The sequence below is a fragment of the Podarcis liolepis genome (genome assembly GCF_965112155.1).
Source record: "Podarcis liolepis genome assembly, chromosome: 1".
Classification (NCBI taxonomy): domain Eukaryota; kingdom Metazoa; phylum Chordata; class Lepidosauria; order Squamata; family Lacertidae; genus Podarcis; species Podarcis liolepis.
The window spans coordinates 132,617,488-132,644,854 of NC_139554.1; the positions used below are offsets into that span (position 1 = coordinate 132,617,488).

The 27,367-nt window shown below is 42.2% G+C and overlaps 1 protein-coding gene across 3 annotated transcripts in view; it reads left to right on the plus strand.

The window, feature by feature from the left end:
- Nucleotides 1-20,752, plus strand: part of ALS2 (alsin Rho guanine nucleotide exchange factor ALS2) — a 52,157-nt gene extending 31,405 nt beyond the window's left edge. For 2 of the 3 annotated variants that reach the window (XM_083471942.1, XM_083471943.1), the window contains exons 18-34: nt 1,473-1,675; nt 2,213-2,278; nt 4,117-4,215; nt 4,708-4,872; nt 5,518-5,629; nt 6,178-6,255; nt 6,368-6,501; nt 8,557-8,724; nt 9,587-9,704; nt 11,188-11,345; nt 11,626-11,748; nt 13,577-13,753; nt 15,676-15,721; nt 17,255-17,316; nt 18,404-18,553; nt 19,232-19,328; nt 19,715-20,752. In XM_083471942.1, coding sequence (XP_083328068.1) covers nt 1,473-1,675; nt 2,213-2,278; nt 4,117-4,215; nt 4,708-4,872; nt 5,518-5,629; nt 6,178-6,255; nt 6,368-6,501; nt 8,557-8,724; nt 9,587-9,704; nt 11,188-11,345; nt 11,626-11,748; nt 13,577-13,753; nt 15,676-15,721; nt 17,255-17,316; nt 18,404-18,553; nt 19,232-19,328; nt 19,715-19,753 — 1,995 coding nt within the window. In that variant the 3' untranslated portion in view covers nt 19,754-20,752. Of the gene's footprint in view, nt 1-1,472; nt 1,676-2,212; nt 2,279-4,116; nt 4,216-4,707; nt 4,873-5,517; nt 5,630-6,177; nt 6,256-6,367; nt 6,502-8,556; nt 8,725-9,586; nt 9,705-11,187; nt 11,346-11,625; nt 11,749-13,576; nt 13,754-15,675; nt 15,722-15,873; nt 15,917-17,254; nt 17,317-18,403; nt 18,554-19,231; nt 19,329-19,714 lie in introns of all 3 variants that reach the window. The other variant, XR_014518568.1, reaches the window with a different exon arrangement.
- Nucleotides 20,753-27,367: the final 6,615 nt, after the last annotated feature.

Genomic DNA, 27,367 nt, shown 5'->3' on the forward strand with positions numbered 1-27,367 from the left:
AGAACAGGGAGACGGAGCACTTCGGAGCACTCCGTCTCGCTGTTCTAGCTTGGGGATGGCTGCGCGCAAAGGAAGGCTGTTCCCAAGCCAGAACAGTGAGACGGAGGGCTCCGTCTCGCTCTTCTAGCTTGGGGACAGTTGCGTGCAAAGCCTCTGCAGGGCAGCGGGGCGCTGCGCTCCAAAGACTTCAGGGATCTTTGAGGCTGGCGGTGGGGGAAAGCAGCGCTTCCCCCCGCCGCCAGCCCCACAAGCTCGGGTGAGTGCACCTTGAATGCACCTTCTTTTAGAGGGGGAGAACAAGAAAAAAAAAGTTTTTCCTGTTCTCCCCCTCCTATGGTCCAGTGCGTCCTATAGAGCGAAAAATACGGTACTTTGTAAGCTTATTTTCTATGCTTATTTCACTCTGTAAGCTAAGGGAAATCAACGTGCGATGACCCTGCTTGCACAGCATGGCAAACCATAGTTAATGGTATACCGCAAACATGCCTATCTGGCTTGTTCTCCTCCTTGCTGGTTGCATGTGGATGAAACAAGCCACAATTTAGTGTTGCATCCAAATCAGAGATGGTGGTTCATTTTGCAACACAGTCTGTAAGCCGAGGTTTGTTCTTGGCTGATCATAGTTTGTTGGGAGTGAAATCATCCATGGATCAAATGTAATGCTAAGACAGGAATTGTGGTCTGTTTCCTGTCTGTGCAAATGGGAGGAGCAAAACTAACATTGTTTGCTCGTAGACGGTAGCCCATGGTATAGAAGACATGCAAGTATGGTCCACATTGCTGTAGCTGAGTATGTAGCATCTTGGTTTAGAAGGAGACTTTGACTAGATCACTGGTCTTCAAATAGTGACTTGTGATCCAGAGTTGGCCCAAAGATGGTTCATGCCAGTGCATTCATTGCCAATTATTATTTTTAAATTTAAGTTTAGTTTGTTGTTATGTGACGTAGAGAATGATGACCATAAAATGGTGGTGTATTAAAAACTCACCCTTTGTTCCAAGCAGAAGGTAAATGGGGCCCCAAGTCTGAAAAGGTTAAGATTGCTGGAGCAGATGAACTTTTGCAGTTCCGTGATATCAGTCATTTATTGATTCTTTGGCACCAATAAGTCTTATCAGACTAACTCCAAGAGATTCCTTCAGTACAGTAGTACCTCAGGTTAAGTACTTAATTCGTTCCGGAGGTCTGTACTTAACCTGAAACTGTTCTTAACCTGAAGCACCACTTTAGCTAATGGGGCCACCTGCTGCCGCCGCGCCGCCAGAGCACAATTTCTGTTCTCATCCTGAAGCAAAGTTCTTAACCTGAAGCGCTATTTCTGGGTTAGCGGAGTCTGTAACCTGAAGCGTATGTAACCTGAAGCGTATCTAACCCGAGGTACCACTGTATTCCCATAAAAGTAGTTATGAATAGAGAGGAAGAACACAAAGGGTAGGCAAAACCTTGAATACTTTTACTGTAATTGTTTCAGACTAAATGGCTGAGAGCGATAAGCCAAGCAGTGGATCAGGCCTTAAAAGGGACGACTGACTTGCCTCCTTATGGAGTTAGCGGGAACATTCAGAGGCAAGAGCCCCCTATCTCACGGAGTGCCAAATACACCTTTTACAAAGATCCTCGGCTTAAGGACGCCACTTACAATGGTCGATGGCTTTCTGGGAAACCACACGGCAGGTGAAACTGTGCAAATGTTTTTATGTACATGTTCACTAGTTAAGAGGCTGTCCTGTTTACTTAAAACCAAGCAGAAAAGCACCAATAATAATAGGCCAAAAAAGAGAGAGTTTTTCACTAATTGCATGGAAAATGTCCTGACTTCTGTTGTTACGGCATCGCTTGCATTTGGTGAAAATTGCTGCTAAAAACACGCCTCACGAGGAAGGATTTTTTCTTTAACATGTTGGACTTGCAATAAATCATTTCAAGCAGCTGAAGTTTTCCCCTGTTCTCTTCTTTTACATTTTCTTCTCTTTCTTTTTGCTTAAAGCTAGGTAACAAGTGAAAAGAGGCATGTAAAAAGTATTTAAATCTGAATAAAGCAGAGTACAATAAATGAAAAGCCGCCTACTCTATGACCACTTAACCCTGAGCTCTAAAGCCTAGCCAGAAAATATGCAGTAGTCCTTTGAACGATGTAATAGTCTTGCATAAAACGTGTTATGCTAATTCAAATGAGGAACTGGTCTAATTATGGCACTCTGTATATTTCAGGGGAGTTTTGAAATGGGCAGATGGAAGAATGTATTCTGGCATGTTCAGAAGTGGCCTGGAAGATGGGTAGGTACAAAGAGTTAAACCAAATTTGGGGTTGGAGAAAGAGGAGTCTAATTATTACTTAAAATTGTCTTACCACCAGCAAGATGTTAGATAACCTCCCTTTGGCTGATGGATTTATTTAGCTGTCAAAATAGTTTTTTAGGAGTTTTGTGAAACTAACTTAAGTTGTCACATCATATATTGGGTTATATCCAGTGTTGATCTTACTCATAGTAGAACCATTGAAATGTAGTGGGCATGACTAACTTATATCCATTAATTTCAATGGATCTGCTCAAAGTGCAACTTGGGTTCAACCCATGCTTACCTGGGAGTAAGTCTCAGGTACTATGGGTTTCATTTTAATCACTGTAACAAGCAGCTTGCAATGTAAAATTAAACCCTCTCCTTCACCCCCCATGTGCTTTTTTCTGTTCAAACACCTTGCCAGATTGGTGTGCATGTTAGAAATCTGGATGGTGCTAAAATAAAAGTACATCCATACAGTGCTTGTGCAACTGTTTCAGTATAGTAATCCTTTGCAGCTGAAGCTCCTGAACATGAAATATTGTAGCTGTGCACTCCTGGGGGGTTTGGGGTTGGGTTTGAGACATCCATGGTGTTAAACTAAAGAATTCTATTATGTAGTAGTGTACTTTTTGAAACAGTGTATTAGGGATTTGTCTGTAAGACACTTTCCTAAAACTTCTATTTAGCCTTCTATTTGACAGGTGAAAATACCAGTGCTGTTTCTCAAGTGATTTTCATCACTTTACCTTCAATTCAAAATTTGTATGAAATTCTGGAGAGCTAAACTTGTTCTCTCATGAAGTCAATGCAGTGTCAAAAATAAAGCAGTCACAGTTTGAACTGCATGCTAGGAATTGTTGGCTGAATCTGTTACGCGTGCTTAAATTTATATAGCTACCACTTCAGATATACACGTATAGAAAAGTGATATATAGGTGTTTTATAATTGCATACAGTGGTGCCTCGCAAGACGAAAAGAATCCGTTCTGTGATTCCCTTCGTCTAGCGGTTTTTTTCATCTTGCGAAGCAAGCCCATTGGAGGATTAGCGGATTAGCGCTATTAGAGGCTTTTAGAGGCTTTTAGCGGCTTATCGGCTGATCGGATCAGCTGATAAGCGGCTTAGCGCTATTAGCGGCTTTTAGCTGCTTTTAGCGGCTTATCTGCTGATCGGATCAGCTGATAAGCGGCTTAGCGGCTTAGAAAAAGGGGGGGAGGGGGAAAAAACCCAGCAGGAACTCGCAAGACATTGTTGTCTTGCGAAGCAAGCCCATAGGAGATTCGTTTTGCGAAGCACCTCCAAAACGGAAAACTCTTTCGTCTAGCGAGTTTTCCATCTTGCGAGGCATTCGTCTTGCGGGGCACCACTGTATCATATAATTCATTAACCGTTACTCCTTTACACATAATTCACAGATACATAGTACATTTTTAGTATTATTCAATACAGTGGACGCTCGGGTTGCGAACGTGATCCGTGTGGGAGGCACGTTTGCAACCCACAGTGCCGTGTCTGCGTACGCGCGGGTTTGCGATTCGGCGCTTCTGTGCATGGACAAAGCGCAATTTAACACTTCTGCGCATGCGCGAGCTCCGAAACCCAGAAGTAACCCGTTCCGGTACTTCTGGGTTTGGCGCAGTGCACAACCCAAAAACACGCAACCTGAAGCGTCTGTAACCCAAGGTATGACTGTACATGTTTACTCAGAAGTAAATCTTACAGTGTTCAATGGGTCCTACTGCCAAGTAGATGTGTATGGGATTGCTGCTCTTCATGTTATATTCTTGTTTTCTAGTTGCTCAGGACTGTTGTTGTTTTCAAATTGGCAGGTACGGTGAATACAAAATACCAAGCAAAATACTGAACAAGAGTGACCGCTATGTTGGATATTGGAAGGAGGGCAAAATGTGTGGACAAGGCATCTACAGGTAGTATACAAAACAACATGAGTATTGTTTTAAAGGTCATTGTGTGTAGTCCAAAAGAGAGCAGCATTTAACCCACAATGCACTTCAAAGGGCCACTTATCACACACACACAAACCATTTCTTTCTATGCAAAACTTTTCCAGGTAGGAACAGCATGAAACCCCTATGAAGATCACCATGTGTGACAGTTTTCACTCACGAACACATTTCATTGTGTGAACACCTCCTGGGAAGTTGCGTTTTTCCTTGTGTCCATGCAGTGAAATATTCATGTGCCCATGTTGCTTCACACGACAATCTGTGCATAGCTGTGATACCATATCTGTTCATGCTCTTTTTGCACAGAACTACATAATCCACAATACGGCACATTTCCATTCCCCCCTCCCCTTAAACTCCTCATTGGAAATAATTGTCCTGTTTTCACATTCCTGCCAAAAATGTTGTTTTCTGTGTGCAGAGGGGGAGAGAGATAACACTCTTTTATTTCAGCTATGCCACTGGAGAAGTGTATGAAGGGAGCTTTCAGGATAACATGCGTCATGGGCATGGTCTCCTGCGCAGTGGGAAACTGACATCTACCTCTCCCAGTATGTTCATTGGCCAGTGGGTGATGGATAAGAAGACTGGATATGGAGTATTTGACGATATCACAAGGTAAATAGATTCTGAGCATTCTAAAAACTTATGCTAAGTAGTTGCTTATCCCTCTAGTTTACTTGAATAAAATCACTAACAAGATGACATGGAATGCAATCTAAAGCTTGTATGTCAGCAATCAATCACCTGCCTTTGTTTAACTCAGGAGCTATTGCTTTAACTCATGAGCTATTGCTGCAATCTGCTCCGATTGTATATTTTATCTTTATGAGCACTGTTTTTATTGTGTTATGTTATGTGAGCTAGTCTTTGACCGTAATAAATTATCTCAATTATCTCTCACCTGCCTTTGAACTTACTAATTTATATTTTAGCTCAGCATTCATGTTTCATAAACCTTAATATAAGACCTCTTTGGAAATACTGAAAAGTGCGATAACATACAATTAAAAATAATAATGGCAAACTTATGAAAATGATACATAAACTGCAGTTAAGATGTACACTAGTTTGTGCCCTCCCCCCAACCCCATTATAGAGCTCTGATGTGACCCTAATAATTGCCGAAAAGGCTTCTCAACTGGTAGGGTAGTATGTCTGTTGTTTAGTTGTCAGAGTGTCACAGAACAGGAGATGGTATGGTGAGCCTTATTTCTTAAAATTTTGATTGCTTTGGCCCTTAATCCCTTCTTGTGTCTTCAGGGGAGAAAAATATATGGGAATGTGGCAAGATGACCTTGGCCAGGGCAATGGTGTTGTGGTTACACAGTTTGGACTGTATTATGAAGGAGCCTTTAGCAGCAATAAAATGATGGTGAGTACCGTACAAACCAGTGTCTTACGGTTGAAGGAGCATTCCCAGCAGTCCCTAACCTTACTCTGTTTTTTGGTGCTCAACGTATAAAAATAAAAATTCACTCCCTTTTTTCAAAGTAGCATTTATGCCAGATTGGATCCAGACTACCTGTGAGCAGTTCCTCTCTTGGGGTGCTCCCAATGGTAGAAGAGCAGAGGAGGCAATTTTTGCTAGTTACCCCTCCTCTTCCTGCAACCCCCTATACCCCAATGAAAATCTGCTCTGGAGGGTTGGGGGACTGAGGAGGACAGTGCAGAAGGAAAAAGGAATAGGTGAAAATTGCCTTCTTCCTTCCTCCACCTTTTTCCATTATGAGTCTCCACTGGATCTCTGCCCTTCCCGCTAAGGACAAGTTTGGATCCAGCACATTGACTGTTCTGTATCTTTGTGTTGCGGCTACTGTAAAAATATACATCTTCCTGCATTTCCCCCCCGTAATACTACTCTGTGTTTATGCGAACTATTCAGGACAGAGCTTGTAATGATTGTGATATTGTTTTATGCAGGGGACTGGTGTCTTGCTTTCGGAAGATGACACAGTGTATGAAGGAGAGTTTTCAGATAATTGGACTCTTAATGGAAAGGTTGGTAAATCATATTTTGGGGGATTGCTTTTTTTGAATAGAGCAGTCTTTCAAAATGAGTGATTTCATTCTTTTTTCACTCTCTTCCCTCCCCTCCATCCCTTCTTCAAAGGGAAGACTGACTTTGCCAAATGGAGACACTATTGAAGGTATTTTCAGTGGCGAGTGGGGATCTGGGATAAAGATTGCTGGAACCTACTTCAAACCCAGTTTGTACGATCATGAGAAGGACCGACCCAAAACCCTGTGAGTGAATGGAAGATGGCTTCTGTTTAGACTGTATCGTGTCTTTGTCTGTAGCTAGCCATGGTACCTGAGCCCTAGCACTGATTTGAATGCAAAGTAGGTTGCAGATCACAGCCTGTATTGCTTGTTTGCCCAGCTCTAGTTGTTTATTTCCAGCTCCTCTGCTTGGTTAGGCAATGGGGAATAGTACAGCGTCATTGCCAAGTCCTCATGCGGATTTCAGATTTGAGCGGAACACTACAGGTTTTGTCTGTGGTGCTTGGAAGACCATGGGGTCAAGAGATACAATGCTTGTTCTTTAGAAAAGGCTAAAAGTGGTGAAAATTCTGTAAGTCATATGATATCTGAGCAGCTGGTGACCAATGTGATGAAAGTGAAAATGTAGCAGCTGTATTTTCAGAGCCGGATTGGTCACTGGCACTTAAAGAGTGAGGGCCTCTACCCTTACACAGGCAGTAGAAATAGAGGTTCCTATAAACAAAATGTGGGACGCAGGTGGCGCTGTGGTCTAAACCACTGAGCCTCTTGGGTTTGCCGATCGGAAGGTTGGTGGTTCAAATCCCCGCGACAGGGTGAGCTCCTATTGCTTGGTCCCAGCTCCTGCCAAGCTAATAGTTCAAAAGCACACCAAAAAGTGCAAGTACAGTGGTACCTCTGGTTACGTACTTAATTCGTTCTGGAGGTCCGTTCTTAACCTGAAACTGTTCTTAACCTGAAGCACCACTTTAGCTAATGGGGCCTCCCGCCATCGCCGCACGATTTCTGTTCTCATCCTGAAGCAAAGTTCTTAACCCAAGGTACTATTTCTGAGTTAGCGGAGTCTGTAACCTGAAGCGTATGTAACCCGAGGTACCACTGTAGATAAATAAGGACCGCTCCGGCAGGAAGGTAAACGGCGTTTCCGTGCGCTGCTCTGGTTTGCCAGAAGCGGTTTAGTCATGCTGGCCACATGACCCAGAAGCTGTACGCCGGCTCCCTCAGCCAATAAAGCGAGATGAGCTCTGCAACCCCAGAGTCGGTCACGACTGGACCTAATCGTCAGGGGTCCCTTTACGTTTACCTTTACATAAACACAACTGGAAATGCATCTGTGCAGTGGTTGGACTGCACAGCCCATTTTGATTCATAATGGATGTTTTCAGGCATTTTTATAAGTCATCAGAGAGATGCTGTTGGGGAATAGGTGCCTGTCAGACTTGTGCAACAGTGCAGGACTGTCATCTCTGAAGAGCACTGGTGTGGCTGTCAGTTTTAAGTCATACAGTACCCATTATACATAGCTGTGGTTGTTTTTAAATTGTTAAACAAAATGAATGTCTATTTTATATTTATGGACAGCATAAGACTCAATTTCTCCCCGCCCCACCCGCTTTGGCTTTTATTTATGATGCTGTTAATTACTTTTGACATCACTGATGCCCAAATCTGACTTTGAATCAGGCTTCCCTGCCAAACTTAACAAACTTCTTAGGGAGCTGCTTTTTACCTCACTAGGGGGTCTATGAATAAATGTATGCAGGTGCCTCTGAAGCGAGGATTGTTGGCTGTCTTAAGTTCAAAATTTATTGCTTGATTTTTTTCCTAAGAAATAGTTAATGCTGCTCACTTGTCTAATGCAGCACAGAGAGAATCAGATTCTCTGCTTTTAAGCAAAGGCCTTGAAGTTACCGTAAGTTATCATTAAAATAATGCTTCTGGTCTTTACCCCACAATCCTTTGATCCTTACCACCTCATCTTTTCAGCTTGGGCACTATTAACTGTCCTGGTTATTGATATAATAAATAACAATTCATTTATGAATCATCTCCCATGAAACGCCCCCAAGTGATTGACAATAAAAACCATTTCAGCAATTGTCAGACGGCCCACCATTAGCTAATGTGTCTTATCAATTAACAGCAAGCTTGAGATGTTGAAGAGTGGAGGGAATGTTTCTGCCCTGCGCCACCCCATAATGCTCTAGATCTGCATGCTCTTAGGAGAAATTGCTGATCCACACCTCTCTTAAGGCGTTTCATTGAGAATTGCGATTCTTGTGGTTAAAATGTCCCCAGGCGGAAGCTTGGAAACCTTGCTGTTCCTGCTGATGAAAAATGGAAGGCGGTGTTTGAGGAATGCTGGCATCAGCTAGGCTGTGAGCAACCAGGCCAAGGGGACAGGTGGAAAGCTTGGGATAACATTGCTGTTGCCCTGACAACCAATCGGCGTCAACACAAAGACAGGTTAGTGGTGAGGGACACTTGTTCTTCAAGAAACAGCAGAAAAAAATATCAAGTGAAGTTCGGCCATCAATTTAAATTTACATTAAGATTTTTAAAAACAGCTTACTGGAAGTTTGCTATGGATATATATTGTAATATATGTAGTTTCACAGCATTTGTGTACATTTTTAAAATAGTGTACATGTAAAAAATCTGCCATTTTGTGTGTGGAAACTTCAGCAATTCTAGTGTTTTATGAATCTATTAAGTACTGACAGAATGTTAGTGTGGTGGCAAGAGCCTTTAGTTAGCATAGTTGATCACATACTGCCCAGGATTATTTTTAAATTAGTAAATTATAGGAAAAAATTCTTAAGAGAGAAGACGGATGTAAAAAAGGAGGAAATGTTTCAGAGCAGATATGAAAGTTTTCAGCAGGTTAGAACAAATGGCTAGAAAGAGCTATTCCAATTGGCAAGAATTAAGGGCAAGTACATTATATCGTGGCATACTTTAAATAGGGAAGGGTGATATTCACGAGCAGCCCTGTGACAGAAGCAGAAAAGTATTATTTTTGTACACTTAAGAAAATCTGTACCTTGTGGGATATTAGGAAACAATAGTGTAGTTATTGGAGAGAGAGGAAGGAATGAGTGTGGCAAATGTAATGGGTCCTGTAATATTAAGATGACAGAAAGAGCTAGTATAATTTATTGCATTTTTCAATATCTCTGGTTTTCAGGATTTGTAATTATTTTTCTTTTCTCGTGTGTGTTTTTAGGCTTACTTATTATTTAGCTCTTTACAGTTGGTTGGTTTGTAGCTACTTGACCCATGTGTGTTTCCTATATAGCTTATAACTATATCGCTTCCATTGTTGCAGCCCAGAACTGTTAAGTAGATCTCATGCGCAAACGTTGGAGAGCTTGGAGTTCATTCCAAAACACGTTGGTGCCTTCACACTCGAAAAATACGACAACATTAAGAAATATCTCATAAAGGTATTGTGACTGTTGTTAAATAAGTTCTTATCTATAAGCTGGGATACAAGCAGGGAACACACTGTGTTCAGTAAACGGGACCTGCATGCATTCCTACTATAAAGTGAGGATTTTTTCCACAAATAATAAATTTGTAAGAGCACTATTTCCAGTTCTTCCCCCAGGTCTGCTATAAACTCCTACAGATTGCAGTCTTTGGTATAATTTCCAGATGATACTAGAGCAGAGGTCAGCAAACTTTTTCAGTCGGTCCACTGTCCCTCAGACCTTGTGAGGGGCCGGACTATATTTTAAAGAAAAATAATGAACAAATTCCTATGCCCTCAAATAACCCAGAGATGCATTTTAAATAAAAGCACACATTCTATGCATGTAAAAACACCAGGCAGGCCCCACAAATAATCCAGAGATGCATTTTAAATAAAAAGACACATTCTACTCATATAAAAACACGCTGATTCCCGGACCGTCTGCGGGCCAGATTTAGAAGGAGATTCGGCCGGATCTGGCCCCCCGGCCTTAGTTTGCCTACCCATGTACTAGACTATAGCATTGATATTGTAATAATAATAATAATAAAATAAATTTTATTTATACCCCGCCCTCCCCAGCTAAGGCCGGGCTCAGGGCAGCTAACAAGCAATAATAAAAACAAGTTGAATGAATACAACTTAAAAACAAGATTAAAATACATTAAAACATTGAAACATTAAAATGCAGCCTCATCACAGGAGGAGAAAGGGAAAGAGAGGGCGAGGGAATCAAATTGACTCCAAGCCAAAGGCCAGGTGGAACAACTCTGTCTTACAGGCCCTGCAGAAAGAAATCAGATCCTGTAGGGCCCTGGTCTCATGAGACAGAGCGTTCCACCAGGCGAGAGCCAGTGTTGAAAAAGCCCTGGCTCTGTTTGAGGCTAATCTAACTGTACTCTAATATTGTAGAGTAAATGTTCTTCTTTTCTATAAGATGGGTAAGGTAAAGGTAAAGGGACCCCTGACCATTAGGTCCAGTCGTGACCAACTCTGGGGTTGCAGTGCTCATCTCGCTTTATTGGCCGAGGGAGCCGGCGTACACTTCCGGGTCATGTGGCCAGCATGACTAAGCCGCTTCTGGTGAAGCAGAGCAGCGCACAGAAACGCTGTTTACCTTCCCACCACTTTGACGTGCTTTCGAACTGCTAGGTTGGCAGGAGCCAACCCACCACTTTGACGTGCTTTTGAACTGCTAGGTTGGCAGGAGCAGGGACGGAGCAACGGGAGCTCACCCCGTCACGGGGATTCGAACCGCCGACCTTCTGATCGGCAAGTCCTAGGCTCTGTGGTTTAACCCACAGCACCACCCATGTCCCATAAGATGGGTAGGTTATGTATATTGTTTGAACTTCCATTGCTTTAAACAAAGAGCCTTAAATAAATAGGAGTGTTGCAATCAAGACTCTGCTTCTTTATGTAGCCACCTAATTCTCTGATCCTTTGCTTTTTAGGCATGTGATACTCCCCTGCATCCTTTGGGAAAACTTGTTGAGACCCTAGTTGCTGTATACCGAATGACGTATGTAGGCGTGGGAGCTAATCGGCGGCTGTTGCAGGAAGCAGTCAGGGAAATTAAATCCTACCTCAAACGCATCTTCCAGCTAGTCAGGTAAGGAAAAAAACCAATGAACTTTGTCTCTCATTTAGTGTAAAACCTTTATACTTCCACCTTTCTCTTTTAACAAACATGCATAAAGGAATGCATTTGTGCAGAAAAGCTGATCATCCAGCAGCTGTTGAATTGTTGCTAGGTTCTCCTGCAAGAAAGAAAATCGAAGAGAATTATTCGAAGAGAATTATATTTGAAAAAAATGGTTGCAACCCTTGTTAATAATTTTTGAAACAGTTTGGTGAGTTGTGGTTAATTTTACACACGTTTTGGTTTTAAGATTCCTGTTCCCTGATCTTCCTGAAGAGGGCAGTTCAATCCCACTCTTGGTGACTGAGACCAAAGGAAGGAGATCATTCTGTAGTGGAAAAAATGACTCCAGGCCAGAATCTCCAGAACCAGGGTATGTAGATAGAAATCTGTTTAGAAATGTTTGACATGGGATGGTAGGATCAGGGAGGAAGCTCTCCACAGCTGCTCCTTCTCTCATCAATGGCTAGGGCCAGACTAGCCCTCCCCTTTTTTCTCTTTCTTTCCAAATAATATTTATTATTTTCAGTAAATAAGCATAATACAAAAGAATTAACAGTATCAAAAACAAACAGAAAATAGAACAGAAAAAGATAGAAAAAAGGGGAAAAAAATAAGAACATACAATACAGCATAATGCCACTTAATTAATTACAATCAAGTACTATCCATCTTCATAAACATAGTATTTGACTTCCTCGAGTCTCTTCCGTCTGAATTTCTTAGTAATTATCTGTAGCAGTTTCCAATATCAATATTTCAAAAAACCAAATCACAGTCATAATCATATTACATCACTTTCCTTATCGTGCATTTTCTTATTTATAAATTTAACCCCAATTTAATCCTAGGCGTAATTGATTCTTTCAATTAAAAACTTGACAGACTAGTCCTCCCCTTGCTGTGGTGATATTCCTGAGCTCAGTGTGTACATGTGCACACCTCATAGTGCCAGTTGTTCCTCACACACAAATATGGAACACAATTGTTCCAGCTTTAGGGGCAGTGATGTCATCCAACATGGACAAAACATTTAAGCTGCTCAGGAGCTTAAGAACTGAACAGGGGATTGATTGCTCTTTGTGGAAAGAGGAGCAGGAAGTTTGGGGAGTGAATTTCCTATCACACCCACCCACCTTTCCTTGGACTGGTTGTCTTTCTTCCTCAACATGTGTTGTTGATAGGACAGGTTGATAATTATCTACGGGACAAGGGTTCAACAAGAAAGACCTGGCTATGTTTAGAGTGATACCGCATAGACAAATGTTCCCTGATACCAAGATGAGGGATTTGTTGGAATGCAGATAGAGAGAATTGATAAGCATAAATTATCTGTTGTGACCTTGACGGAAGCGTAGAATAGATGAGCCTTCTTGTTTTGGCTCATCTTCCTCTCTCTTTTTTCCTTCTTTTTTCCTTTTTTCCCTTTTTTCTTTTCTTTCCTCATTCTTCTTCTTTCCTTTTTCTTTTTTCTTTCCCATAATGGCTTATGTTTTACGCCATGTACTTTTTGTACATTTTTTGTAGATTTTTAGCTTTTTTCATTATTATTTCTAAGGAATTTTCTTTTGTAATTTTGGTTGTCTATATTTATATGTATTTGTGTCAGGGAACTGCCATCGGCTCAGGGGGGAGAGGGGAAAAGCCAGATGGATTACAGAGAGCCCCCAAAGATCGTGGGAAGCAGCACCTCCTCAGCGGAGGAAGGAAGCCACGCCTCCAGTGGAGAGGAGCTTCAGGGCTCGGAGGAGGCGAGGCGGTGCCAGGACACCTTGCCTGGGCAAAGCGGGGAGGAGAGAGGTCCTCCGTTACCCACACCCTCCTTGTGCAATAAGCTTTCGCACCGAGAGGGGAGGCACAGACTGGGCATCAAGAAACTACTTTGCTGGGGAAGGTTTAAGGACCGCCCACTCACGGATTCTGCCAGTGAATGAGCCAGCCACGGGAGAGTGGTGCTCTGGACAGATTAAGTTTATTTTGGCATCAAAAGCAAGGCTTCACAGCCGAGCAGGGAGGCATTTGCCTGCTTGCTCTCGAGCAACGCTTTGGAACCCCAACAATTTGTTTAAAGCAAAATAAAAGTATTTTTAAAAAGGGAAAAAAAGATAGGACTGGTTGAGGAGAGCCCGAGCCATATAATAAAGATTTCTGTGAGTTGCCCCTCGTTCATCCAAGCTCTTCCTTCATTTTGTGTTTTTCAGCTATGTGGTCACAAGCTCTGGGTTGCTACTTCCTGTGTTGCTACCGCGACTCTACCCTCCTTTGTTCATGCTGTACGCCTTAGATAATGAGCGAGAGGAAGATGTTTACTGGGAGTGCGTCCTGCGTCTGAACAAACAACCAGACATGGCTCTGTTGAGCTTTTTGGGGGTGCAAATGTAAGCATGCTTCAATGTGTTTCTCCTGGCTAGAGAATGCAGTACAGTGGTAACTCGGGTTATGTACTTAATTCGTTCCGGAGGTCCGTTCTTAACCTGAAACTGTTCTTAACCTGAAGCACCACTTTAGCTAATGGGGCCTCCAGCTGCTGCCGGAGCACGATTTCTGTTCTCATCCTGAAGCAAAGTTCTTAACCCGAGGTACTATTTCTGGATTAGCGGAGTCTGTAACCTGAATCGTATTGTCAGGGAACTGCCATCGGCCCAGGGGCAAGAGGGGAAAAGCCAGATGGATTACAGAGAGCCCCCAAAGATCGTGGGAAGCAGCATCTCCTCAGCGGAGGAGAGCAACCACGCCTCCAGTGGAGAGGAGCTGCAGGGCTTGGAGGAGGCTAAGCGGTGCCAGGACACCTTGCCTGAGCAAAGTGGGGAGGAGAGAGGTCCTCTGTTACCCACGCCCTCGCTCAGTAGGCTTCCGCACAGAGAGGGGAGGCGCAGACTGGGCGTCAAAAAACTACTCTGCTGGGGAAGGTTTAAGGACCGCCCACTCTCAGATTCTGCCAGTGAAGGAGCAAGACACGGAATAGAGGCGCTCTGCATTCTAACTGTTTTCATCATCAATAAGAAACCTTTTAAAACAGACTATTGAAGCTTATTGCCCGGTTGCTCTCGAGTATGTAAACTGAAGCATATGTAACCCGAAGTACCACTGTACCACTGTACTTATTTCCTGTTTGTTACTGTCGGGGGATTAATTGTCATCTCTCACAAGGGAGATATAGAGCTTTCCAAAGTCTTTTGGGCAGAAGGCTGGTTTTCTTATGGCCATTCCACAAAGAAATGTGCATTCTTCACTTAGTTCATCTTTGCTCTTAAGCCAACCTTTCCCAACCTGGTGTCCTCCCAGATGTTTCAGACAGCAACTCCCAGCAGCATCAGTGAAAGTTCCAGACCAATGGCGTCTGGAGGGCACCAGGTCCAGGAAGCTTGCATTAAGATGAGCCAAAAGGTTTTTGCTTTCATAGAATCATAGAATCATAGAGTTGGAAGAGACCACAAGGGCCATCGAGTCCAACCCCCTGCCAAGCAGGAAACACCATCAGAGCACTCCTGACATATGGTTGTCAAGCCTCTGCTTAAAGACCTCCAAAGAAGGAGACTCTACCACACTCCTTGGTAGCAAATTCCACTGTCAAACAGCTCTTACTGTCAGGAAGTTCTTCCTAATGTTTAGGTGGAATCTTCTTTCTTGTAGTTTGGATCCATTGCTCCGTGTCCGCTTCTCTGGAGCAGCAGAAAACAACCTTTCTCCCTCCTCTATGTGACATCCTTTTACATATTTGAACATGGCTATCATATCACCCCTTAACCTCCTCTTCTCCAGGCTAAACATGCCCAGCTCCCTTAACCATTCCTCATAAGGCATCGTTTCCAGGCCTTTGACCATTTTGGTTGCCCTCCTCTGGACACGTTCCAGTTTGTCAGTGTCCTCAGTGCTTTGATCCTCTCATTTGACTGATCCAGATATATGAGGAAATTCCACTATGCTAAGAACTCGGTCCCTGCTTCTGCCAACCTAGCAGTTCGAAAGCACGTCAAAGTGCAAGTAGATAAATAGGTACCGCTCCGGTGGGAAGGTAAACGGTGTTTCCGTGCCCTGCTCTGGTTCGCCAGAAGCAGCTTAAGTCATGCTGGCCACATGACCCGGAAGCTGTACGCCGGCTCCCTCGGCCAGTAAAGCGAGATGAGCGCTGCAACCCCAGAGTCAGCCACGACTGGACCTAAAGGTCCCTTTACCTTTACTAAGAACCTGAAACCTCAATTATATATTTGTAAGGGTGTTAGAAAACAAATTCTTTTGTTTAACATCCTTTCTTCCATGGCTGGAAAATAATTAACTATACTCATGGTACTTCTTTCAGGAAATTTTGGCCAATGAAAACCTGTATTCTTGGTGAAAATAAAAAGGTATGTTATATTTCATCTGGAGTTCCCTTAACAGCATATCTTTGATAGCCTTTGAATTGAATAAAGCTAGACTGCAGTCACTGTGTGTGTCAGTTTTAATACATTGCTGTTTTCATTAGCACTTGACATTTATATGTCAATCATTTTTACAGTTTACAGCGTACAGTTCTTCTAGATGCATGGCTCCAAGGACATGTAATATTTATCGTTTCCTGTCATTATTTCACTTAAGTGATTTTTTAAAAATGATCCCCAAATCATTGCTTCGTTAAAAGATACAGTACAATCTAATTATTCATTGATTTGGGTGGAGGCTTTCTTTTTAGATGTTCGTATTCTGCATGTGGTTAAGCTGCACTTTCTCTATTAAAGCAAAGCAATAATCCTTCCATATGGAATTTATAAAGTGCAGGTGTCCAGTTGGTACATTCTGCATGCCAGAGGCAGGCCACAATGTTGTTGCTAAAGAGGGAGAAAGTGAGAAAACTTTGCGTTTTGCAGACTAGGCGCCTTTGGGCCAGCACAGTCTGATGATATCATTTTGTGCCCATCCTGACTGCTAGCGTCTATAGAGAACAAGTGTGCAACCATGATGAAGCTGAGATTTTTGGACATGGCTCAGAAAGAACAGGGCAGCAGCATGTCACCAACTTGATATTCCCAGCCACAGTTATGTCTTGGCTTGGTTCTCATAAAGTGGGGACCCAAAGTAAGATTGATAATATTCACTGAAGGATTTTGAGAGTTGCATTTCTCAAGTGCAGATGTCTATCACTAACTAGATAATTGTTCAAGTTGATCCTCTTCTTTCATTTTAATTGATCAAATTTACACATGGCCAGAAACACAACTTTAATTCTATTTTTAATATAGTGACGATATAGAAGTAGGGATGGGCAGAGCAATCAAACTCCCTGTCAATTTTGCATGTGTTCATTCATAAGTCTGTTCTGTCTTGTTTCCACGTTACGCACATTTTTTAAAAACCCCACAAACAATCCATTTGAATACAGTACATATTTTATCATGAAACAAAAATTTAAAAATTCTCAAAATGTACTCATGGCTAGAATATGTTTTATCCTAACCTATGCATCTGAAAACACTCCCCACCCCCACCCCCAAAACCAAGAATTGAGTAAATTCAGAAGTGTTCGGAATTGAAACTTTACTTATTTCACATATAATAACATTCTAATTGGAACATTAATCTGGGAGGTGAGGATCGGGTCTGTTTGCACTGCAGTTCACAGAAATCAAATTCCTCAAGCATCCCTAAATGTAAGACAAACTAAAGCATAAAACTCACAGCCCTGATGTGCACTGTTGAATATATCATCTCCCCACCCCCATTTGAAGTAGCCTTCTCGAAACTGGAATTCATGCAGAAACTGAACTATTGTGGTGCTCTAGAAGTTGAGATTTATTGCAGTCTTAATCCAGCATCTCTGATTACTTCTGAAATTGGTGTGATGAATTATTCTATCCAATAAGCAGTTAGAAATCATCATAGGTTTTCATTCTTATGCTTAGGTATTGCCAAATACAAAAGATGCCTGTTTTGCTTCAGCAGTGGAGTGCTTACAACAGATCAGGTAATCTTGAACATTGACTCCTTATTGTCCTGTCTTTCTGGTCCTAATAATAATAATAATAATAATTTTTATTTATACCCCGCCCTCCCCAGCCAAGGCCAGGCTCAGGGCGGCTAACAAGCAATAATAAAAACAAGTTGAATGAATACAACTTAAAAACAAGATTAAAATACAACAATTAAAATATTGAAACATTAAAATAGTAAAATGCAGCCTCATCACAGGAGGAGAAAGGAAGAAGAAAAAAGAATGAGGGGGAGGGAATCAAACTGGCTCCAAGCCAAAGGCCAGGTGGAACAACTCTGTTTTACAGGCCCTGCAGAAAGAAGTCAGATCCTGCAGGGCCCTGGTCTCATGAGGCAGAGTGTTCCACCAAGCTGGAGCCAGTGTTGAAAAGGCCCTGGCTCTGGTTGAAGCTAATCTAACTTCCTTAGGGCCCGGGACCACTAGGGTGTTGCTATTTTTGGACCTTGAGGCTCTCCGTGGGGCATACCTAGTCAGTAGCGCTACTTCCACTTGGTGATCTGAGGATTGTGGTCTTAGGCTTCGGTAGTAACGCATTTGCTAGGAAGCAAGCCCCAATGTACACAGGTAGACTTACTGCCGAGTGAGCTGGAAGCATATAATGTATCACAATTTAACATGTCACTGGTCAGGGCATCCTCCAGCTGGACCCCTCTAGATATTTTGGACTCCCACTTCCAACATCCCTGATCATTGGCCACTACGGATAAGGTTGATGGGAGTTGTAGTCCAAAGCATATGAAAAGCACCAGAGTTTTGTTCTTCAGCCTATTTCTTGCTTTCATTTATGTGCCAAATTAAAAGGTGCAGTTCTCTTGTATTGGCTTTTTGACAGCTTCATCTCTATATAGGTAAATCCTTTGTCTGCATCAAGGTATCAGAAACTACTGTTTTCTTCAAAGTGGAAACTTGGGTTGTGCGTTTGATTTTCTTGTTAGAGAATGGGGTAAAACGGAATTCGCTCGCAACTATTTTACTGCCTTATTGAAATCTTTCAAGAATTTGCCTTGCCAGCATCACGAATGCTTTAATTTTGCTTTTTAAAAAAATGTCTTCCTAATAGTACAACTTTTACACCTGCTGACAAACTGAAGGTGATCCAGCAGACTTTTGAGGAGATCTCACAGAGCGTCCTTGAGAGTCTTCATGAGGATTTCCTTTGGTCGATGGATGATTTGTTTCCTGTTTTTCTGTATGTGGTGCTTCGAGCCAGGTGGGCAACTGTTTAATTTTTGCAAATGCAGTGAATCTTGTCATTTGCAATTGCAATGAATACTGGTAGAATTGTAGAGTTGGAAGGGACCACAAGGGACATCTAATCCAAACCCCTATACTGCAGGAATCTTTTGCCCAAACTCGGGCTCTAACCCATGACCCTGAGATTAATAATAATAATAATAATAATTTTTTATTTATACCCCGCCCTCCCCAGCCAAGGCCGGGCTCAGGGCGGCTAACAAGCAATAATAAAAACAAGTTGAATGAATACAACTTAAAAACAAGATTAAAATACAACATTAAAATATTGAAACATTAAAATTAAAGAATTAAATTAAGAATCTCATGCTCTGGCAACTGAGCCAAGATAGGTGAAATTCTTAATTAAACAAAGTTCTGGGTCTAAGTGGACTAAATCAGTGTGTCCCACTCACATTTTATTGATTACATGGGGCTGAGATAACACTACTGTTGGCTCTGATCCATTGGCAGTAGCACAATACTTCTTCATGTGTTACTTGAGGGGGACGGTATACCTTTGCTCTGGGGAATAGCTATCTTGTTACCCTGCCTTTTGTATTTCAATGTTGATAGGTGTGCACTCTGTACTCTTGGTGAAGTCTTGTGAAATAGTGGCTGGTTGACTTAAACAGCTGTTCCCTTTTTGTGACAGGATCAGGAATTTGGGTTCTGAAGTGCATTTGATTGAGGACCTCATGGATCCATATCTCCAACATGGGGAGCAAGGCATTATGTTCACTACTCTGAAGGCAAGCCTATAAATAATATCCTTATTGAAGACATTAATTGTTTATCTATTTTTTTTCTGTATACACATTTATATTTAGACTTGTTTGAACTATCAGTCAGATCTCTCACCTGCTTTGATCGCAAATACAATGTCCTTACCTTTAGTCCTTAATCTTTGTAATCGGCAATAGCTGGAACTAGGAAATCTGAAAACCGCAAAGCTGTTCTAACTTGCTGATAACTGATATTATTGGTAATATTGTATTTCATGTAAACACCGTAGAAGGTTTTGATTATTAAGATGTATATATATATCCTGTAAATAAAAATAATAAAGTAGCTTAATCTGGATCCAACCCACATAAAAGAATGCTAATTGTCATTTTTAAAAAACCCTTATTTGCAGGCATGTTATTACCAGATTCAACACGAGAAGCTCACCTAAACAATTCACCTAAATATAGAAGACACCGATGAACACAGCTTTAGTCTTCTTCACAGAAATGCACTTACGGTGGACTGAGAATCTTTATGCGGTGGATGCAGTTCTGAGGCCTTTAAAAAAAGAGAAAAAGCAGAGGCCAATATCAGTGGGGGAAAAGAAAATCTATAAGAAGCAAAAATAAGGTTTTCAAGGCAGCTTTCGGAGAAAAAAATATTTGCCCTTCAAAGTGGCGAAGTGTTTTTTCCCATCTCTTCACAAAAGCAATGTGTAGTGTGGCATCTACATGGAATTCATATAAAAGCATAGTCCGGAAATACGTTGCTTGTTATTCTGAAGAGACCGTCTGAGCTTCCCGAGGATTGAAGTGCACTATGGAACCACACAGTGTCTTTCTAAGTTAAACTGCCTGGGTCTGCGTATCCACTAAGATCTGTCTACAGAACTCATGGCTTTCCTACTTCTTCTGATCCATGGCAATCCAAGACTTAAGATGTACTGAATATACAATTCATAAGACTGGAGCAGTTTTGTTACACAGATTACAGAAGGCTAGCAATGTGGTCTGTCGGAATAAGTATTTGCTTGGTCATGCCTGAGATGCTGGTTTAGCATGCAGGGATCTTGAGTCTTCTGTTTTGCCTGCTTGGTGGAAGGAAACACTTTTTTTTGTTCAAACTTTATTTTTTGTTGAAGTATTGTTTAAAGAAGAGAGCCACAAAACAGTCATGCCATTGTTCTTGTGACTTTTCCTTTGGTGTATGTGGATAATGTTAGCTGACATCTTGGATAAAACAGGTGCTGTCCTTCACTATGTCTGTCACAGATGTGGGAGATACGAAAAATATTCTAGTTGAATTAACAAGTTAATACAGACAATGCCGATAACTTCTGGAAATCTGAATCATGGCTTTTGTGTAGCTCCTTTATTTAAAAAAAAATATATGGTGGGATCAGTGGCTGTAAATGGAGCAATTTTCATAATAAAGAATAATTCTGTGATTTCTTTTGTGGCAATTAATGCGAGCTTCATTTGGGTGCTATTCGCTAATCACTCCAAGGTGGTTTTTCTGTTAAAAAATTGTGAGTTACAGCTCTGTGGAAGGTACCATACATACTTAAAAGTTATTGGTTCCCATCAACTTCCCCTATTACCTCCATTTTATTCCACCCACAATTTAATAAAAATGGTACTGTGAGTTGATTCTCCAGTTGGCATTGATATTTACGGACTGGATTTCTAACAACCAGGTTAAATCTCTGGCTCGAATGAGAGAGGAGTGGGTTCTGCTTGTTCATTTCCAAGACTTTTTAAACAGCTGGAAAGCTCACCCAGAAGGCTTGAGACAGAGAAACAATCTTGAATAATTAATTTGAGAAAAACTCAAAATGTCAAAATTATACCAAGAAATCTCTCATGAGAGAGATTAAGCATAATTTTGACATTTTGTTTTCATTTTTCTTAAATTGTTTTTTCAAGATTATTTCTCTGTCTCAAACCTTCTGAACGAGATCCTAACCAGCTACTTAAAAAGTCTTGGAAACGCACAAAATTGTAAACATTGGCAGGGGCGCCGACTTATAAAAAATATTGGGGGGGCCCATACCGGGGTCCATACTGGCTGCAGGATGGCAGTGGTGCTTTTGCATGCAAGAACCGGCCTGCCCTCCCCAGGCTTCGCGCCGGGAGGCGGCCACCCCCTCCTACCAACGTCACCTTAGCCGAACCCAGAAAAAAAGCCCCGCTCCGGCGGCGGGAACTCCCGCCCCCTCCATTCTCCCCTCACCCCAGTCCCTTGCCGGCGACGAATACGCCGTTCCTCGGCCCCGCGGCTCCATTCCTTTCTAAAGTCCTGCTGCTGGGGGTCTTCCTCTGACTGACCGACCTGCCCGCCCCTTCTCAGGAGCTCCCGGTCACTTTGGGAGGCGCACGCCGGAGTCCCCTGCGTGGTTTTTGGCAAGGTGCCTAATAATTTTCTTAAATTATTGGGGGGGCAGAGCCCCCCCAAACGAATTTTTGAGGGGGCTCGGGCCCCCTCAGGCCCCATGGAGTCGGCGCCTATGAACATTGGTTGAAGCTTCTATTTCAAGTGATACATGCCCCCTACACCAGACATGCCATACACAGAGATGTTTTACAATCTGGAAATGGGCATTTAGCACTGTCCTAAGTATAAAAGGAGGGAGGGAATTAAAAGGGTGAGGAATCTCATTGTAGACAAAATATTTTTTTAAAAAGTATATTATGCATGCGTTTATAATTGTAAGTTGTTTTGAGAAGAAAATACAACATAAATATAGATCATATTTGCTGGATTGCTATCCATTCCACACATGGGACGAATAAGCAGCAATTGGTCGCTTCCACTACTATTTCTGTTTCCATCAGAATTCTCTGACTTTCCTGGTGTTGAATATGGGATTGTTTTACCTTCAGTATGAACACTGATCCCCAGCCATGTCATCAGGATAGGTCTTTGGGTCAGAAGCCCAGATTCCCACTTACTAGTATCTTAGCACATTTTGATGCAATGCAGCTTACAATCTTGTATAGCTGTTGCATCTTAAAATGTCCAAACCCTAAAATATTTTTACCCTGCTTTTCTCATAACTCCTTTGTGGAATGCTATGCTTTAATTCCTTCCAGTAGCACCTTAAAGACCAACTAAGTTAGTTCTTGGTATGAGCTTTCGTGTGCATGCACACTTCTTCAGATACACTGAAATAGAAGTTGCCAGATCCTTCTATATAGTGAGAAGGTGGGGAGGGGTGTTACTCAGAAGGATGGTGGGAATGGGAGATAGGCAGATAGCTGGGAGAGCCTGTTGACGACTCTTAACGACTGTAATAGGTCTTACAGGAAAAGGCAAGGGGTGGGAAGGTGAGAAATGGTTTAGTTATGTATAGTGAGATAAGAATCCAATGTCTTTGTTAAGCCCAGGTCTTTTCATGGTTTTAAGTTTGGTAATGAGTTGTAATTCAGCAGCTTCTCTTTCCAGTCTATTTCTGAAATTCCTTTGTAGTAAAACAGCTACTTTGAGATCTTGTATAGAATGCCCTGGGAGATTGAAGTGTTCTCCTACTGGTTTCTCTGTTCTGTGATTCTTGATGTCAGATTTATGTCCGTTTATTCTTTGGCGTAAGGTTTGGCCTGTTTGTCCAATATAGAGAGCTGAAGGACACTGTTGGCATTTGATGGCATACACAATGTTAGACGATGAGCAATTAAATAGTCCCGAGATGGTATGTGTGATGTTGTTGGGGCCAGTAATGGTGTTGTCCGGGTGTATGTGGCAGCAAAGTTGGCATCTGGGTTTATTGCAGGCTCTGGTGCCAGTGTCTGTGTTAAGTCTGGTTGTAGTATTATTGTGGGTTAGGAGTTGTTTAAGATTGGGTGGCTGTCTGTAGGCAATGAAAGGTCTTCCTCCCAGAGCTTGAGAAAGAGAACTGTCATTGTCCAGGAGAGGTTGTAGATCTCTGATGATGCGTTGTACTGTTTTAACTTGGGAGCTGTATGTGATGACTAGAGGTGTTCTGTTATTTTCTTTTTTGGGTCTGTCTTGCAGCAAGTTCTCTCTGGGTATCAGTCTGGCTCTGTTGATCTGTTGTCTAACTTCATCTGCTGGGTATTTTAGTTCTGAGAAGGTTTGCTGTAGATCCCTTAGGTGAGAGTCTCTGTCTGTAGAATTGGAACAGATGCGGCTGTAACGTAGTGCCTGGCTATATACAATGGACTGTTTGGTATGTTTGGGATGGTAGCTAGAGGCATGTAGATATGTTTGTCGGTCAGTTGGTTTGCGGTATAAGGTGGTGTCTATGCGCCCATCCTGTATTTTTATAGTAGTGTCCAAAAAATGTATTTCTTGCATAGATTGATTCATTGTAAGGTTGATTGTGGGGTGAAAATCATTAAATTTCTGGTGAAAGGTGTCCAGGGTCTGTTGACCATGTGTCCAGATGATAAAAATATCATCAATGTATCGCAGGTACAAGAGAGGTTTGAGTGGGTAGGAGTTCAGGAAACGTTGTTCTAAATCTGCCATGAAGATGTTGGCATACTGTGGGGCCATGCGGGTGCCCATTGCTGTGCCGCTGATCTGAAGAAACAGGTCATCACCGAATTTGAAGTTGTTGTGGGTAAGGACAAATTGGCAGAGTTTGGTGGCAAGGTCCGCTGTGGTTTTATCTGATATGGTGTTCCTTATGGCTTGTAAACCATCGTTGTGTGGGATGTTGGTGTACAGAGATTCCACATCCATAGTAGCTAGTATAGTGTTGTTGGGAAGATTATTTAAAGATTGTATTTTCCTCAGAAAATCTGTGGTGTCACGTACATAGCTGGGAGCATTGATGGCATATGGTTTCAGAACAGAGTCCATATAACCGGAGACACCCACTGTAACAGTGCCAATACCTGAAATGATGGGGCGTCCTGGATTTCCTGGTTTGTGTATTTTGGGTAGAAGATAGAAAGTTCCTGGTCGAGGTTCTGTTGGTGTGTTGGTGAGGATCTGTTCTTGGATGTGTGGGGGTAGCTCCTTAACAATCTTGTTTAGTTCTTTCTTGTATTCTTGTGTGGGGTCTGAGTCCAATTTTGTGTAAAAGGCGGTATTGGAAAGTTGTTTGTGAGCCTCCTGAATGTAGTCAGTTTTGTTCATGATGACGACAGCTCCACCTTTGTCTGCTTCTTTAATTATAATGTCTGGGTTGTTTCTGAGATTATTTATGGCTCTCCTTTCAGCATGGTTTAGATTTTGTTGTAAGTGATGGTGTTTTCTGGTCACATCTGTTTGGATTCTGTGGCGGAAGCAGTCAATGTACAAGTCCAGTGTGGTATTGCGTCCCTCAGGAGGGGTCCATGTGGAGTCCCTTTTTGTGTAACACTTTTTCGGTGGTAGTTGGTGGTCCGTGTTCTGTTGGGAGGGTGGTTGTTGTTCTCCAGTGGGTTGAGAGGCGTTGTGTTGTGAAGTTGATGTTTGTTCTGATTTGTCTTGTTGTTGTGTGTGTTGAAAATACTCCTTCAGGCGTAAACGGCGGAAAAATGCTTCCAAATCCCCGTAGAATTGAATCATGTGTGGGGATTTGGCAGGGCAGAATGACAGTCCACGTGAAAGGACTGATTCCTCGGCTGGGCTGAGTGCTTGTTGTGAGAGATTGACAATATTGTTGATCTTGTTTTGATTAGTAGCCTGTAGGTTGGAAAGGTTGGAGAGTTTCTTGTTTTTCTGTTTTTTCAGTAGCTCCAGTTGAGAGTGGTAAATGTTTTGTTTTTCCTTTTGAAACTCTTGCCAAGCTTGGTGGTTCCTGATAGAGTTGTCTAATACAAGGAGTTCCTCCTTTATTAGCTTCTGTTTAGAGTAGAGAACGCTGATCAGATGTTTGAGCAGCTTCTTAGAGAAAGTGTTGCATAGTTTTCTTGCATATTCAGTGGGATATGTGGATTGTAGAGGGTTCTTAATTCTAAGACCCTTGGGTATAATGTCCAGGTTCTTGCATTTAGTAAGAAAGAAGATATCAGTCTGTACCTGTGCAAGTTTCTTGGTGAGGTTGATGGACTTCCATTTCATGCGGCTCAATGTGGTGCCTTCCATGGTTCCAGTAGTAGATAGGTAGCCGTGTTGGTCTGCCATAGTCAAAATAAAAAATTCCTTCCAGTAGCACCTTAAAGACCAACTAAGTTAGTTCTTGGTATGAGCTTTCGTGTGCATGCACACTTCTTCAGATACACTGAAATAGAAGTTGCCAGATCCTTCTATATAGTGAGAAGGTGGGGAGGGGTGTTACTCAGAAGGATGGTGGGAATGGGAGATAGGCAGATAGCTGGGAGAGCCTGTTGACGACTCTTAACGACTGTAATAGGTCTTACAGGAAAAGGCAAGGGGTGGGAAGGTGAGAAATGGTTTAGTTATGTATAGTGAGATAAGAATCCAATGTCTTTGTTAAGCCCAGGTCTTTTCATGGTTTTAAGTTTGGTAATGAGTTGTAATTCAGCAGCTTCTCTTTCCAGTCTATTTCTGAAATTCCTTTGTAGTAAAACAGCTACTTTGAGATCTTGTATAGAATGCCCTGGGAGATTGAAGTGTTCTCCTACTGGTTTCTCTGTTCTGTGATTCTTGATGTCAGATTTATGTCCGTTTATTCTTTGGCGTAAGGTTTGGCCTGTTTGTCCAATATAGAGAGCTGAAGGACACTGTTGGCATTTGATGGCATACACAATGTTAGACGATGAGCAATTAAATAGTCCCGAGATGGTATGTGTGATGTTGTTGGGGCCAGTAATGGTGTTGTCCGGGTGTATGTGGCAGCAAAGTTGGCATCTGGGTTTATTGCAGGCTCTGGTGCCAGTGTCTGTGTTAAGTCTGGTTGTAGTATTATTGTGGGTTAGGAGTTGTTTAAGATTGGGTGGCTGTCTGTAGGCAATGAAAGGTCTTCCTCCCAGAGCTTGAGAAAGAGAACTGTCATTGTCCAGGAGAGGTTGTAGATCTCTGATGATGCGTTGTACTGTTTTAACTTGGGAGCTGTATGTGATGACTAGAGGTGTTCTGTTATTTTCTTTTTTGGGTCTGTCTTGCAGCAAGTTCTCTCTGGGTATCAGTCTGGCTCTGTTGATCTGTTGTCTAACTTCATCTGCTGGGTATTTTAGTTCTGAGAAGGTTTGCTGTAGATCCCTTAGGTGAGAGTCTCTGTCTGTAGAATTGGAACAGATGCGGCTGTAACGTAGTGCCTGGCTATATACAATGGACTGTTTGGTATGTTTGGGATGGTAGCTAGAGGCATGTAGATATGTTTGTCGGTCAGTTGGTTTGCGGTATAAGGTGGTGTCTATGCGCCCATCCTGTATTTTTATAGTAGTGTCCAAAAAATGTATTTCTTGCATAGATTGATTCATTGTAAGGTTGATTGTGGGGTGAAAATCATTAAATTTCTGGTGAAAGGTGTCCAGGGTCTGTTGACCATGTGTCCAGATGATAAAAATATCATCAATGTATCGCAGGTACAAGAGAGGTTTGAGTGGGTAGGAGTTCAGGAAACGTTGTTCTAAATCTGCCATGAAGATGTTGGCATACTGTGGGGCCATGCGGGTGCCCATTGCTGTGCCGCTGATCTGAAGAAACAGGTCATCACCGAATTTGAAGTTGTTGTGGGTAAGGACAAATTGGCAGAGTTTGGTGGCAAGGTCCGCTGTGGTTTTATCTGATATGGTGTTCCTTATGGCTTGTAAACCATCGTTGTGTGGGATGTTGGTGTACAGAGATTCCACATCCATAGTAGCTAGTATAGTGTTGTTGGGAAGATTATTTAAAGATTGTATTTTCCTCAGAAAATCTGTGGTGTCACGTACATAGCTGGGAGCATTGATGGCATATGGTTTCAGAACAGAGTCCATATAACCGGAGACACCCACTGTAACAGTGCCAATACCTGAAATGATGGGGCGTCCTGGATTTCCTGGTTTGTGTATTTTGGGTAGAAGATAGAAAGTTCCTGGTCGAGGTTCTGTTGGTGTGTTGGTGAGGATCTGTTCTTGGATGTGTGGGGGTAGCTCCTTAACAATCTTGTTTAGTTCTTTCTTGTATTCTTGTGTGGGGTCTGAGTCCAATTTTGTGTAAAAGGCGG